Below are 17,745 nucleotides of genomic sequence, written 5' to 3'. Positions count from 1 at the left end.
TTTAACTACATGGATCCTAGCGCCCTATTCTGTGGGGGACTTCCTTGGAACTCTGTGGATTATACAGAGTGACTTGACTTTGAATTTCTTTGCTCTTCCTTATGGATCTACTAATAGTACATTTATTTTTATTTTTTATTTATTTATTATTTATTATCTCATTTCACCCTTTCCCCCTCCCCCCCTTCTTCTTCCCTTCTTTCTTCTACGGAAAATAAGGATACGATGGGAACGATCACAAAAAAACAAATTTTATCCACTTCTTTCCTTCTGTAAAGCTGTGACGTGACAATAAAGCTGATTCTGATTAACCTGATTAAACTCTTTGTGAGTATCTGCATTTGCCTTACTCCATAATGTATATGTGTGACATCATGTCATGTGACTGTGTGTCCCTCTCACCTGGAAGGCGGCGGCACACAGTCTGGACACCCAGTCCACGCTGTCATCTCTGGCGGCGGCGAACACCATGGTTCTCTCCTCGGTCTCCACGCAGAACGCCGACATGTTCTCCTGAAAACGACACAGAGACAATAAGGTGACTCCTGGTTCTGTGGTGGCACACCCATTGGATCTAGAGGGGGCGTGTGGGGGGGGTTACAATTTACAATAGGCATTTAGCAGACGCTCTTGTAGTGCCTCTAGTAAGGCATGGACATCAGTCTAAACATTATGTAGGAGCCATCTTATTTGATTTGACATATTCGTGACCAAATGGCGCCCCCACTGGTTGCCTTGAGAAATGGCACCATGGTTCCCTTTAATTAAGCGACAGGCCCACAGCTGTAGGTGGAAAGACGCCAGTAGAGATACAGATTTCAACAGCTCGCACGCAACGCAAACAGCGCAGTTAAAAGAAAAGAAAGAAAGAAAGAAAGAAAAGTACTTATTATTTGTTTATGGAACCCTGCGCTCGTCTGTTTTTTGAGACCTTTATTTAGTTTATGTCTGGAGCCTGTTCTTGTTTTGTTTGCCCCGTTTATTTTGAAACCATTACACTCACACAACACAAACTCCTACCATAATATCAACCTGTTGCAGTCATCAATCACCATCGACAAACAACTACAAGTGAGTAAACAACAAGACGCCCAAGTCACAAAGTGTGAGCACGTTGTCAAACCGTATATCTCTGGTGATAAAAGAAAGAAAGGCATATTGGCCCTACACATTATAATATCAATGAATACTCTGTACATTGAAACAGTGTTGGGAAAGTTCACTTTCCACATGAACTACCGGTAGTTCAAAGTTCAGTTCACAAATTTTAAAATGAATTAGTTCAGTTCATAAAAAAGTGTTTTGTAAACCTGTAAACAGGTGCTCTTTGGAGTTTTTAGTTAGTGGGAAAAGATGGTGGTGGTGAACTTAAAGCAGGTCCATGGCAATTAACTCTTCAAGTAGAAAATCCTTTATTCCGTTATAAAGCAAGGGTTAAAAAAAGCACTGCTGACCTGCGCGTTTCGGCGTTTAATGAAGTCCACTGGTATAATGACAGCATTGCACGTCATTAAAAAGTGCACACAATCAACATCACATGGCATGACCATGTCATGATGCAATGGAAATAAGCTGTTGGCTTTCTTGCATTTATTTTGATGGTGGTGTATAATTAAGTGTATTTACGGTATACATGTAAACATTATCAATAAACAGGTATACCTTGGGACAGGCTTCAGCGTGGGGAGGCAGTCTGCGCACACTGAGGACGTCTGACAGTCTGACCACCCTGATCTTCTTGTCCCCGTGGGTCTGCTGGTGCCTCCAGACCTCACCTCCAGCACCTGCACACCAGCATGCATTAGGCCTAGTAGATTAACCCATTCTGACCTGAGATCAGATTCATACGAGGTTTACACTGGACACACACTGGTCTGATTAAACCCATTCTGACCTGAGATCAGATTCTAAAAATGTCAGTCGTTCTTCGATTTTTTTCAAAAATAGCAGACCTACAAGCTCGTATCGCGCCACTCGGTGGCGCGATACGAGCTTGTATATCTGCTATTTTTCAATAGCTAAAGCATAACATGATGCCAACACCAAAATGGGTGCCCGTTCAGAATGGGTTAAAGAACTACGATTGGATTAGATTGGATTTGTCTAGATGAAACTAGATCAGATCAGACCAGATTACAGTAGATACAGTATGATTAGATTAGAATGACCCTAGACAGCCTGGGCCATGGCTCAATGGTCCAGGCACCTTTGGCTGGTAATCCAGTCTGGCAGTGTGCCGCGGGTTCGACTCCCGATCCCGACGGCCTTTACTGCATGTCTTCCCCCCCCCCCCCCATCTCTCTCCCCCATTTCCTGTCAGCCTACTGTCTGTCCCTCCATGAAAACATATATAAAATAAAGGTAAAACATAAAAAAAAAGAATGGCCCTAGACATTGAATATATTTTGTAGAGTCAATTATTTTCAAGATATATTCTATGCCTGTACTGTATGTTGACATGAGAGGGAGACAAAGTTCCACGTTGGAGGTGCAGGTCTGGAGGCAGCCTTTTTAGAACGGGCCTCGTGTCTAGATTAATCAGACCTCCTGTTAGTCAGACCTAGCCCGGCGCAGCCAGACTTCATCCGAGTATCGCAACACGAGGCTAAGTCCGACCCGTGCTGCGTGTTACAAATCACCTGTGCTGGGGGTTACAAATCACCTGTGCTGGGGGTTACAAATCACCTGTGCTGCGGGTTACAAATCACCCGTGGCTTCCTGTGAGGTCACGGTTAGGTTAGGGTTTGTGATAGTGTTAGTAATGGTCAGACTAACGGGAGGTCGGACCAATGCCACGCTACCCTAAATGGGTTTGTGAACATAATACTCTATCTACCACACAGATTACCTTCATAACATAATACTCCATCTACCACACAGATTACCTTCATAACATAATACTCTATCTACCACACAGATTACCTTCATAACATAATACTCTATCTACCACACAGATTACCTTCATAACATAATACTCTATCTACCACACAGATTACCTTCATAACATAATACTCCATCTACCACACAGATTACCTTCATAACATAATACTCCATCTACCACACAGATTACCTTCATAACATAATACTCCATCTACCACACAGATTACCTTCATAACATAATACTCCATCTACCACACAGATTACCTTCATAACATAATACTCCATCTACCACACAGATTACCTTCATAACATAATACTCTATCTACCACACAGATTACCTTCATAACATAATACTCTATCTACCACACAGATTACCTTCATAACATAATACTCCATCTACCACACAGATTACCTTCATAACATAATACTCCATCTACCACACAGATTACCTTCATAACATAATACTCCATCTACCACACAGATTACCTTCATAACATAATACTCCATCTACCACACAGATTACCTTCATAACATAATACTCCATCTACCACACAGATTACCTTCATAACATAATACTCTATCTACCACACAGATTACCTTCATAACATAATACTCTATCTACCACACAGATTACCTTCATAACATAATACTCTATCTACCACACAGATTACCTTCATAACATAATACTCCATCTACCACACAGATTACCTTCATAACATAATACTCTATCTACCACACAGATTACCTTCATAACATAATACTCTATCTACCACACAGATTACCTTCATAACATAATACTCCATCTACCACACAGATTACCTTCATAACATAATACTCCATCTACCACACAGATTACCTTCATAACATAATACTCTATCTACCACACAGATTACCTTCATAACATAATACTCTATCTACCACACAGATTACCTTCATAACATAATACTCCATCTACCACACAGATTACCTTCATAACATAATACTCCATCTACCACACAGATTACCTTCATAACATAATACTCTATCTACCACACAGATTACCTTCATAACATAATACTCCATCTACCACACAGATTACCTTCATAACATAATACTCCATCTACCACACAGATTACCTTCATAACATAATACTCTATCTACCACACAGATTACCTTCATAACATAATACTCCATCTACCACACAGATTACCTTCATAACATAATACTCCATCTACCACACAGATTACCTTCATAACATAATACTCCATCTACCACACAGATTACCTTCATAACATAATACTCCATCTACCACACAGATTACCTTCATAACATAATACTCCATCTACCACACAGATTACCTTCATAACATAATACTCCATCTACCACACAGATTACCTTCATAACATAATACTCTATCTACCACACAGATTACCTTCATAACATAATACTCTATCTACCACACAGATTACCTTCATAACATAATACTCCATCTACCACACAGATTACCTTCATAACATAATACTCTATCTACCACACAGATTACCTTCATAACATAATACTCCATCTACCACACAGATTACCTTCATAACATAATACTCTATCTACCACACAGATTACCTTCATAACATAATACTCTATCTACCACACAGATTACCTTCATAACATAATACTCCATCTACCACACAGATTACCTTCATAACATAATACTCCATCTACCACACAGATTACCTTCATAACATAATACTCCATCTACCACACAGATTACCTTCATAACATAATACTCTATCTACCACACAGATTACCTTCATAACATAATACTCCATCTACCACACAGATTACCTTCTACTAGTGGTTGCTGTGCTACATGCCAACCCCAAACAACCACAAGAGGATGATCAAGGAAGTCGTAGCTAAATGTACTTACCTCCCCAGGTTGCATTCTGGATCTCCAAGCGTCCCACTGCGTTACTCCTGGGGGGGTACAGACCCATCCACACCTGCTTCCACTTCTGAAAGAAGGGACAGAATGACACGCGGGGTTAGATCACGTCTGCGAGATGAACAAGGTTCAAGGTTCAAGTTTATTTAGTGTCCCCGAAGGGCAAATTGTGTTGCAGCATAGACAGTACATTAAACAATGAATGGAACAGTACAGACAACAACCAGTTCACATAGCGGATACCAGAGTAAAAGGTGCACACAACCATTAAAGTGCAGGCGTTTAAAGTGCTATGCGATAGGTCATAAAAGTGCGTGTGCATAGACATAGGAGACATAGGTGCTCATCATAAGGTTATATCCTCGATCTACGCACAGCAGCATTCAGTGTGTGAATAGAGACCGGGACAAAGGAATGTTTGTGCCTGTTTTTTGTGGCACAGGGGGCTCGCAAGCACACTGGGTACACTGGTACAACCCATGGAGGAAACACATCGACAAACTGGCCTTGGAACGTCTCGGGATCCCCCAGGAGGAAGATACTAATGCTGCCCTGGAGAGGGAAGTCTGGAGCTCTCTGGTGGAGCTGTTGTCCAGGCTGCGACCTGACGATAAGATGGATGTCACGTTTTCCTTTTACTTCATACCTGATGTAAACAAGTCTTAGTGCTTTTTCTGATTTTATCCTCGTAGCAGTTTTTGTATTGACCTATTTACAAATGTCAATCAAGCTTTGTTTGTTAAATGTAGGGTATATAATTGTACAATCCTATGCGGTAGGCTTTATTAATGTCTGTATAGTTATGAATGCCTGTAGTTATGTACATAGCCTACTTTATCAGCGGGATTCAACGCTTTAGCCAAAGCGATAATTTAAGCATAACAACAATATAATTTGAACATTTATAAATCTCTCTTCAACAAATGGGAGCGGTGCCCGGAGCGGTGTAGTAACAAGGTGTTGGCGTCACAGTCAGCTGGGGCATTAGGCCCACTGTGGCCTCAGTCAGCTGGGGCATTAGGACCACTGTGGCCTCAGTCAGCTGGGGCATTAGGACCACTGTGGCCTCAGTCAGCTGGGGCATTAGGACCACTGTGGCCTCAGGGAAGGCCATTGTTTTGGGGCATTAGGACCACTGTGGCCTCAGGGAAGGCCATTGTTTTGAGGGCATTAGGACCACTGTGGCCTCAGTCAGCTGGGGCATTAGGACCACTGTGGCCTCAGGGAAGGCCATTGTTTTGGGGCATTAGGCCCACTGTGGCCTCAGGGAAGGCCATTGTTTTGGGGCATTAGGCCCACTGTGGCCTCAGGGAAGGCCATTGTTTTGGGGCATTAGGACCACTGTGGCCTCAGGGAAGGCCATTGTTTTGGGGCATTAGGACCACTGTGGCCTCAGGGAAGGCCATTGTTTTGGGGCATTAGGACCACTGTGGCCTCAGGGAAGGCCATTGTTTTGGGGCATTAGGACCACTGTGGCCTCAGGGAAGGCCATTGTTTTGAGGGCATTAGGACCACTGTGGCCTCAGTCAGCTGGGGCATTAGGCCCACTGTGGCCTCAGTCAGCTGGGGCATTAGGCCCACTGTGGCCTCAGGGCTGGGGCATTAGGACCACTGTGGCCTCAGTCAGCTGGGGCATTAGGACCACTGTGGCCTCAGGGAAGGCCATTGTTTTGGGGCATTAGGACCACTGTGGCCTCAGGGAAGGCCATTGTTTTGGGGCATTAGGACCACTGTGGCCTCAGGGAAGGCCATTGTTTTGAGGGCATTAGGACCACTGTGGCCTCAGTCAGCTGGGGCATTAGGCCCACTGTGGCCTCAGTCAGCTGGGGCATTAGGCCCACTGTGGCCTCAGGGCTGGGGCATTAGGACCACTGTGGCCTCAGGGCTGGGGCATTAGGACCACTGTGGCCTCAGGGCTGGGGCATTAGGACCACTGTGGCCTCAGGGAAGGCCATTGTTTTGGGGCATTAGGCCCACTGTGGCCTCAGGGAAGGCCATTGTTTTGGGGCATTAGGACCCCTGTGGCCTCAGGGAAGGCCATTGTTTTGGGGCATTAGGACCACTGTGGCCTCAGGGAAGGCCATTGTTTTGGGGCATTAGGACCACTGTGGCCTCAGGGAAGGCCATTGTTTTGGGGCATTAGGACCACTGTGGCCTCAGGGAAGGCCATTGTTTTGGGGCATTAGGACCCCTGTGGCCTCAGGGAAGGCCATTGTTTTGGGGCATTAGGACCACTGTGGCCTCAGGGAAGGCCATTGTTTTGGGGCATTAGGACCACTGTGGCCTCAGGGAAGGCCATTGTTTTGGGGCATTAGGACCACTGTGGCCTCAGGGAAGGCCATTGTTTTGAGGGGCACAAGGCCAAACTGAGTGGCAACGACGGCCAAGGCCTTTGTGGCCTCCCTGAAATCCCTGTCCACCAGTATCAGCCACTGTTTATTCCATTCTGACCTGAGATCAGATTCATACGAGGTTTCCACTGGACACTATCTGATGACTCTCTGATGAACCCATTCTGACCTGAGATCAGATTCTAAAAATGTCAGTCGCTCTTCGATTTTTCAAAAATAGCAGACCTACAAGCTCGTATCGCGCCACTCGGTGGCGCGATATGAGCTTGTAGATCTGCTATTTTTCAATAGCTAAAGCATAACATGATGCTGACACCAAAATGGGTGCCCGGTCAGAATGGGTTATGGATGTTTGCTCAGCAAATCCCTTCTCTTTGAAGGCTTGTTTGTATAAGGCACGACCAAGTCTCTTAAATATTTCTCATGCTCTAACCTTGACCCCATAGTAAAGAACCCTAGTGCATACCTTGACATGAGCTGACAGTTCCTTAGTTCACGCAGTGTTTATGGCCGTTCAGTACGCAACCCTAACTGGCCTCTCCATGGAGGCAACAACAACAAACAGTCACAGCGTGAGTGTGCACTTGTATTGTATACAGATCTGCTATTTTCACTAGTTTGGGTCCCGGCCGGGCAAACGTCTCCTTTGGGTCTCGACATGAAATGTCCGGGAACCACTACTCTAAGTGAATGTACATGTTACATGTGTGTGAGTGGGAGAGAACCACTACTCTAAGTGAATGTACATGTTACATGTGTGTGAGTGGGAGAGAACCACTACTCTAAGTGAATGTACATGTCACATGTGTGTGAGTGGGAGAGAACCACTACTCTAAGTGAATGTACATGTTACATGTGTGTGAGTGGGAGAGAACCACTACTCTAAGTGAATGTACATGTCACATGTGTGTGAGTGGGAGAGAACCACTACTCTAAGTGAATGTACATGTTACATGTGTGTGAGTGGGAGAGAACCACTACTCTAAGTGAATGTACATGTTACATGTGTGTGAGTGGGAGAGAACCACTACTCTAAGTGAATGTACATGTTACATGTGTGTGAGTGGGAGAGAACCACTACTCTAAGTGAATGTACATGTTACATGTGTGTGAGTGGGAGAGAACCACTACTCTAAGTGAATGTACATGTTACATGTGTGTGAGTGGGAGAGAACCACTACTCTAAGTGAATGTACATGTTACATGTGTGTGAGTGGGAGAGAACCACTACTCTAAGTGAATGTACATGTTACATGTGTGTGAGTGGGAGAGGGTTCTGTTAGACATTTGAGACTGCAGGATATCACAAGGTCCCTTATCCCTGTTACACCATGTGGCTGTACACTGTGGCTCAGGAGGTAGAGCAGGTCGTCCAATGATCCATGGGTCGGCGGTTCGAATCCCGGCTCCTCCTCCTGTCTACATGTCAAAGTGTCCTTGGGCAAGACACTGAACCCCAAATTGCTCCCGATGTGCTGGTTGGTACCTTGCATGGCTTCCGCCGCAATCGGTGTATGAATGGGTGAATGTAATGCACAATCTATGTAAAGCGCCTTGGATAAAGGCGCTATATAATTGTCTCCACCAGGCCGAAGGCATGTGGGGAGAGTATGTTTTGCACTCCGTCCGTCCGCGTGTCCGTCCGTCCGTCCGTGTGTCCGTCCGTGTGTCCGTGAACAGCTAATCTCGGCCACCGTTAACCCGGTCGATGCCATATTTTGCACACACACTCCCTGGATGCCAACCATGAACCTCTGCCCCAAACTTTCCAGAACGGCCTGTTATAGCGCCACCAGGAGGCCGCTTTGTGCAAAACAAGTTTTTGCACAGTACACCTACAGATTTTGTCCAAACATCACGCAAATTGGTACACAGTCTCTCTAGAGCCATTCAACGAAACCGGTCTTTCAGATTTATCAGACTCCATCCTGATTGGTTAAGATTGGCTTCCAAAGTTCACAGGAGTGCTCAGTTTCAAACAAAATGCTGCAAATCATGAACACATCGCGTGATTTCCCTGAAATTGTGCACCCACATTCCCACTAGGCCGAGGACGAAATGCCACATGACCAATTTCAACTCAGCCTCAAGGTGGCGCTATAACTGGCCGAAAAGTGTTTTTACCTCTAACTGCACGGATCTGTGGATAACCTGGTGGAGACCTGTGCCCGGAAGGGCACTTTTTCTAGTTTTTTTTATTTTTATTTTACTGCCGGACAGACAGATTCTCACAACACATTCAGAAATCTGCCTACCAATTTCACCATTGATGGGGATTCCAACCTAACCCTTCCTGGAAAATGTACTAATTTAGCATGCTGAAATAGAAGCCTTTATTACTAGTGAATAGCCTACAAATAAATCTAATAAAAGAGCTCCTCTGAGACACAGAATGAGCAGACAGAAATGGTGCCGTCTTATGAGCATTAGTGAAGAAAATATATGAAGACGAGGTTGCAAATGAGCAAAGTGGTCCTTTTAAGTTGTTTTAATTGAAAGTTGTAATATTTAAAATGAGCATTGTTTGGAACAATCAGTGTTTGATCTGTGTAGAATAATGTTTGAGGACTATCCCTTTAAATCAGTGGTTCCCAAACCTTTCAGGTCGAGAGATTAGACATTTGCCTGGGACACAAACTAGTGAAAATAGCAGATCTACAAGTGCACAACGAGCACGTTGTGAGCTTGTAGATCTGCTATTTTCACTACATATTATTTTTATGGAATTTCTTAGACTTGTTTGTTTGTTTTACAATAATAAAAAAAAGTTTGAATTTTTTTTGTTTAAATGAAAATTAGATTGTTACTCGAGTTGTGAGTGACCCATACAAATTGGTCCCACAAATGGGTCCCGACCCACTGTTTGGAAAACAGTGCTTTAAAACCCATTCTGAACGGGCACCCGTTTTGGTGTTAGCATCATGTTATGCTTTAGCTATTGAAAAATAGCAGATCTACAAGCTCATATCGCGCCACCGAGTGGCGCGATACGAGCTTGTAGGTCTGCTATTTTTTTTTTAATCGAAGAACGACTGACATTTTTAGAATCTGATCTCAGGTCAGAATGGGTTCATCGGACCAGTGTGTGTCCAGTGGAAACCTCGTGTGAATCTGATCTCAGGTCAGAATGGGTTAAAGCGAACCTGATCGTAGCCACAGCTTGGAGCTACGTAGATAAGGAATGTAGATGGAGCATGAAACACAAGCCTCAACACAATCTATGCACTGGTTCACAAACCTTTTTGCTCAAGGTCCAAAAGATACATCTGCGTACCCAAAACTATTAGTGAAAGTGGCAGATCTACAAGCTCACAGCATGTGAGCTTACACACACACACACACACACACACACACACACACACACACGGTGGCTCAGCGGTAGAGTGCCTGGATGGTAACCGTAAGGTTGCCAGTTCGAACCCGGGCTCCCCCAGAGTTACTGTCGAAGTGTCCTTGAGCAAGACACTGAACCCCTAATTGCTCCCGATGTGCTGGTTGGTGCCTTGCATGGTTTCCGCTGCCATCGGTGTATGAATGGGTGAATGTAATGCACAATCTCTGTAAAGCGCCTTGGATAAAGGCGCTATATAAATGCACCATTTACCATTTACCATTTACCACACACACACACAAGATGAGCAGACTAGAGTGCAAGGAATGTGCTGTGGTTATGCTGCTCTGTCTGAACATGTGTGCTGTGCTGGGGCTTGTGTTGTAGTTCTATTCAGTCACAGAACACACAGCTGTATGTTTCTAACACGTGAACATGCTGTGAAATACAGGGATATGTTTACAGAACACACAGCTGTATGTTTCTAACACGTGAACATGCTGTGAAATACAGGGATATGTTTACCAGAACACACAGCTGTATGTTTCTAACACATGGACATGCTGTGAAATACATGTATGTTTCTAACACATGGACATGCTGTGAAATACAGGGATATGTTTACAGAACACACAGCTGTATGTTTCTAACACATGGACATGCTGTGAAATACAGGGATATGTTTACAGAACACACAGCTGTATGTTTCTAACACGTGAACATGCTGTGAAATACAGGGATATGTTCACAGAACACACAGCTGTATGTTTTCTAACACGTGAACATGCTGTGAAATACAGGGATATGTTTACAGAACACACAGCTGTATGTTTTCTAACACGTGAACATGCTGTGAAATACAGGGATATGTTTACCAGAACATACAGCTGTATGTTTCTAACACATGAACATGCTGTGAAATACAGGGATATGTTTACCAGAACACACAGCTGTATGTTTCTAATCTAACACATGAACATGCTGTTAAATACAGGGATATGTTTACAGAACACACAGCTGTATGTTTCTAACACATGAACATGCTGTGAAATACAGGGATATGTTTACAGAACACACAGCTGTATGTTTCTAACACATGAACATGCTGTGAAATACAGGGATATATGTTTACCAGTGGTGGGGGAAAAGTCTTACCAGTGTTAGTTTACCAGTGGTTAAAGTTTACCAGTGGTGGGGGAAAAGTCTCACATACGGAATTCAAAATTGATTTGAGTTTGAAGTACAGAATGTGTGTGTGTTTTGAATTTGTGGATTTTGATTATTATTACAAAATTTGTAATAATAATAATCAAAATCAACAAAGCAACTTCGTTTTCAAATGTAGTGGAGTAAAAGTACAATATGTGGAGATCCGAGATATGTATAGTGGAGCCTTCTTGATAATCTGTATGGCTGCACTGTTGCGAAAGATATAGGCCTATACTGTACATTTCTTATCACTTTTGTGCAAATATAGGCTACAGAGCAAAACACTGTGGCTACTACAAGGAAATAGCTATAAATGAGACGTGCTGAAGCCTATATTATTCTTAGTCTGACATGCTGTCGGTGTTGCTGTTATGCCCTAATTAACTAACGTCTTAAAATGAATAATGTAGAATAATGTAGATTGATAGTTAATTGACTCACTTTGCCAGCTTTCCGTGGTTGCAGGTAAACCTCTCCAGCTTTTATGTGAGCGTCCATTCTGTCTGGATGTGTGTTCAGTCAGGAGGGGTTCACACACACTCTGACTATATACACACACACACACACACACACACACACACACACACACACACACACACACACACACACACACACACACACACCTACTGCAGGGTTCACACACACTCTGACTATATACACACACACACACACACACACCTACTGCAGTTTGGACATTAGTTGCGCAACAGGTTTTGTCCCATTCTATACTTCGGTGTTGCGTCGGTGTCTGCCATTTATTTCTTTAATCAGACCCTTTGATGGGGGGGCGTATCAAGCGATTTATTAGCTGACACACAAGCACGCAGTGCCGCACGCGCGCGCGCGCGCGCACGCACACACACACACACACACACACACACACACACACACACACACACACACACACACACACACACACACACACACACACACACAGCTTACTTCATATGATGAATTCCTGTTCTGTTCTTTAGCTACATAGAAATGTATATTTGTATGTCTCTAAATGTTTGTATGTCTCTAAATGTTTTGATGAATTGAACAATGTGGACCCTGTTGTAAACAAGTGTAATGCTTAATTGGGTCGTCCACTCACAGTTAACAGTCTTTGTATTGAGTTTGTGCTTAAAATGTACTGTAAATTCTACAAACTGTTAATAAATATTTCAATCAATCAATCAAAACAGCAAGTTGTGAACTCAATAATACAATTTATATCAAGTTTTTTTTAAGAGAAATATCCGTTTAATCCTATATATTTTACAACGTGTAAACCTAGTAAAATTTAGATGTTAAATAAATGTAAAAAAAAAATTGCTTCACACAATCACAGCTTAATCACAGCTATAATTTATTACCTATTTATTTAGTTTTAAATGAAATGATCATCCGCAGCCCAAAACAAAGCATCACATGTCAAATGTAATTTCACAATATACTATGTGCACGGTACTGCATGGTATGTGTGTGTGCGGGCGTGCGCGCGCGTGTGTGCGTGCGTGCCTTTGCAGTGGGGCTGGGAGCAGTGGGAGCGGTGGGGGGGGGGGGGTGAGCTGCGGTGGGATCCATAATAACACACGTGCATGTATTTAAGTCATCAGGTCGTGCGCGCCACCTCTTTGGCACCCCCCCCCCCCCCCCACACACACACACACACACACACACACACAGTGACGCACAGCACACGCTCAACAAGCTACGCTAGCTGCTAGTGTTTGTTAAGCCGTTTATTAAACACCTCAGAATATAACTTTCATTGACATGAACATGGAGTTGATTAATAAGAGTCCACAGTGTTTTTATCAGGCTGTGAAAAACAGCTTCTACAACACAAGCTGAAACACAAACAGAAGTATCTAGGCCTGCCGCCTCCATCCAGCTTATTAAACTCAGGTGAGTGGTTTTCAACCTTTTTTATATCAAGGCCCATTTATTTATTTATTGGGCATTTGAGCCACGGACCACCATCTGATGACATTTAGCCTCTCAGACCCATCTGAGCCACGGACCACCATCTGATGACATTTAGCCTCTCAGACCCATCTGAGCCACGGACCACCATCTGATGACATTTAGCCTCTCAGACCCATCTGAGCCACGGACCACCATCTGATGACATTTAGCCTCTCAGACCCATCTGAGCCACGGACCACCATCTGATGACATTTAGCCTCTCAGACCCATCTGAGCCACGGACCACCATCTGATGACATTTAGCCTCTCAGACCCATCTGAGCCACGGACCACCATGTGATGACATTTAGCCTCTCAGACCCATCTGAGCCACGGACCACCATCTGATGACATTTAGCCTCTCAGACCCATCTGAGCCACGGACCACCATCTGATGACATTTAGCCTCTCAGACCCATCTGAGCCACGGACCACCATCTGATGACATTTAGCCTCTCAGACCCATCTGAGCCACGGACCACCATCTGATGACATTTAGCCTCTCAGACCCATCTGAGCCACGGACCACCATCTGATGACATTTAGCCTCTCAGACCCATCTGAGCCACGGACCACCATCTGATGACATTTAGCCTCTCAGACCCATCTGAGCCACGGACCACCATCTGATGACATTTAGCCTCTCAGACCCATTTGAGCCACGGACCACCATCTGATGACATTTAGCCTCTCAGACCCATCTGAGCCACGGACCACCATCTGATGACATTTAGCCTCTCAGACCCATCTGAGCCACGGAACCACCATCTGATGACATTTAGCCTCTCAGACCCATCTGAGCCACGGACCACCATCTGATGACATTTAGCCTCTCAGACCCATCTGAGCCACGGACCACCATCTGATGACATTTAGCCTCTCAGACCCATCTGAGCCACGGACCACCATCTGATGACATTTAGCCTCTCAGACCCATTTGAGCCACGGACCACCATCTGATGACATTTAGCCTCTCAGACCCATCTGAGCCACGGACCACCATCTGATGACATTTAGCCTCTCAGACCCATCTGAGCCACGGACCACCATCTGATGACATTTAGCCTCTCAGACCCATCTGAGCCACGGACCACCATCTGATGACATTTAGCCTCTCAGACCCATCTGAGCCACGGACCACCATCTGATGACATTTAGCCTCTCAGACCCATCTGAGCCACGGACCACCATCTGATGACATTTAGCCTCTCAGACCCATCTGAGCCACGGACCACCATCTGATGACATTTAGCCTCTCAGACCCATCTGAGCCACGGACCACCATTTAATGGCATTTCTATCTCTCAAATCAATGTTTATTTAATTCTAAAGAGTATAAATGGATCCATTTGGTTCCAAACGATCATTTATTTGGGGACCCCTGGGGGTCCCCTCACCCCACTTTGGGAACCACTGAGTTATAGAAGCATTGTTTTGTGTGATTATCATTTTATTTATACTGCAGTATTTCAGATTTTCAATACATTTTACTCTTCTGCTCTAGACTATCTCAGAGGCTATTTCTTCGGTTACTTTATGAGCCACGTGCCCTGATATTTTTGAGTGGTGCAGCCACTCCTATAGGCTATGTGTGTCCCTGTGTCCCTGGCTGTGTCCCTGGGTCTGTCTGTCCCTGTGTCCCTGGCTGTGTCCCTGTGTCTGTCTGTCCCTGTCTGTGTCAGTCTGTCCCTGTGTCCCTGGCTGTGTCCCTGGGTCTGTCTGTACCTGTCTGTGTCAGTCTGTCCCTGTGTCCCTGGCTGTGTCCCTGGCTGTGTCCCTGGGTCTGTCTGTCCCTGTCTGTGTTAGTCTGTCCCTGTGTCCCTGGCTGTGTCCCTGGGTCCCTGTGTCTGTCTGTCCCTGACTGAGTCTGTCTGACCCTGTGTCCCTGGCTGTGTCTGTCTGTCCCTGACTGAGTCTGTCTGACCCTGTGTCCGAGCCCGAAAATAGCGTTATAGCATTTGTTCACCAAGTGTCACTGTTGCACAGCCAAACACACACACACACACACACACACACACACACACACACACACACACACACACACACACACACACACACACACACACACACACACACACACACACACTGACACACAGGCCAGGGAGGAGGGCTCACTTCAGACTGGTCTGATTTCTGTTCCAATTGTTGGAGTTTGGAAGCACTCGTTGTTGTTAACTGGCCGTCCTGCTGCCTCCTGCATTATGTGCAAATTAAAAACGGGTGGTGCGCTGTGGCCCTTCAGTGACTTCAACGAGTGCTTCCAACACTTTAGAAAAAAATGATCACCTGCACAGGATTTCTTGACAGAAAGTAGCTCATAATAAATAACATGTCTACGGTGTTTTAATCAGGGATTTGTCTTGAAGGGATAGTTCACAATTTGTTTTAACTTAAAGGTATATTCAGTGATTTCACTTAATTCAAATATCACTTATTTTTTTGTTTTGTTGTGATAATCCTCTCTACTATAGAGTGTGCTGACCATATAAGGAGTTCCTCCCTGTCCCCAGTTAACCCCTGGGGGTCAAAAACCCTTAGGTTTCGTTTTTGACTCTCTATCCTGATTGGACGAAAGGCTGGGTCCCACAGCCAAAAACGAAACCTAAGGTTTTTTGAGTGAAATCACTGAATATACCTTTAAGTTGTATGAAATGCTTGCCATTAATATAGTGGTTGCAACTGTATTGATTGATTGCCCGAGTCCCGTGGTGGGAGTTCTGCTCTGGTGTTGGTGAATATTAACAGGGATTTATGTTAATGACGATTAGAAGATTTAGAACACTTTCCTGGGGGTCCTTATGTGTGTAATATGTGGTGTTAGATTTTAGTGTCTGTCATCGACACTGCGCTCACTTCCTTCCTGGACTACAATTCCCATAATGATGTACGATGATGAGCGCCCCTCACTTCACACGGGTGTGATTTTTGAGTGGTGGCTATGTATTGTGTGTGGCTGTGCCCCTGGGTCCGTCCGAGCATGGAAATGGCGTTATAGAGTTTGTTCACCACCAAGTGTCACTGTTGCACAGCCTAATACACAGACACACAGGCCAGGGAGGAGGGCCAGTAGCCTACAGTACAGTACAGTACAGTACAGTACAGTACCACTCACTTCAGACAGGTCTGAATTTTTTATTTTCTTATACTTTTTTTGTTTATTTTTAACTACTTGTAACATTTCGACCATTTCAAAAATAGCAGATCTACAAGCTCACATTAAAAAACTTGTAAAGGGACATTCTGCAGAATCCATCCATCCATCTTCAACCACTTATCCGTAGTCGGGTCGGGTCAGATGTTTTCCAACCATGGTTCATGTTTTAGGTTATTAGAGAAAGTAAAAGATGAGCGTACATTTTCCTTTATTTGATGCTTTCTTTCGTTTTAGAAATGTTTACTTTTTTTTTTTACATGGGGGCGGGGGCATTCAAGCATGGGGCTAAATATGTTTTTTTTACACTAGTCCTACTAGATCCCATAAAATTACATCTGGCCACAAAAGATCTGTTGAATGTGAAGGGTGAAGTGACAAACTGGCGTCCCCCAGTATCCTCCTTCACATTCAGTTGATCCCATGATCTTCTGTGGCCAGATGTAATTGACTGGGGTCTAGTAGGACTATAGTAAATGATATTAAAGAAATCACCATAACATTTTGTAAAACTATATATATGTATTTAGCCCCATGTTCGAATACCCCCGCCCCCTGTCAAAAATAGCTAAAATCGTTGAAACGAAAGAAAGCAGCAAATAAACCAATAAACTCATCTTTTGCTTTCTCTAATAACAACCTAAAACATGAACCTTGGTTGAAAAAAAACTAAAGTTGTCCTTCAAGTCAGAAATGAGAGTACTTAATTCCAACGCAAATACTTTTAAATATTATTCATCATTGCTGTTAGAAAGATTGTATTTTTTTGTAGCTACAGCATTGCAGTGGCAATGCCTTGCACTGCGAGCTGTTGTGAGCTTGTAGATCGGCTATTTTCAAAATCATTGCCTTTCTGATGTAATTACCAATTTGGATAATGTTTGATAATTTTTGGTATAGTTGGTTGCTTTAGATGCAGAAATGGTCTTATTAGTTTATTTTTATTTGTCAT

The 17,745-nt window shown here is 44.0% G+C and overlaps 1 protein-coding gene across 1 annotated transcript in view; it reads right to left on the bottom strand.

Moving 5' to 3' along the window:
- The window catches only part of dok1a (docking protein 1a), a gene marked incomplete at its 3' end in the record, with an annotated part of 20,326 nt that extends 8,074 nt beyond the window's left edge, over positions 1 to 12,252 (bottom strand). The window contains exons 1-4 of the mRNA XM_083765588.1: positions 12,131 to 12,252; positions 4,784 to 4,868; positions 1,663 to 1,784; positions 403 to 513 (exon numbers count right to left, since the gene is read on the bottom strand). Of these exons, the coding sequence (XP_083621714.1) occupies positions 403 to 513; positions 1,663 to 1,784; positions 4,784 to 4,868; positions 12,131 to 12,187 (375 nt within the window). The 5' untranslated portion in view covers positions 12,188 to 12,252. The remainder of the gene's footprint in view (positions 1 to 402; positions 514 to 1,662; positions 1,785 to 4,783; positions 4,869 to 12,130) is intronic.
- Positions 12,253 to 17,745: the final 5,493 nt, after the last annotated feature.

The sequence above is a fragment of the Protomyctophum parallelum genome, assembly GCF_964188405.1.
Source record: "Protomyctophum parallelum genome assembly, chromosome: 5".
Lineage (NCBI taxonomy): Eukaryota > Metazoa > Chordata > Actinopteri > Myctophiformes > Myctophidae > Protomyctophum > Protomyctophum parallelum.
This window is presented reverse-complemented; position numbering and strand designations above follow the sequence as displayed.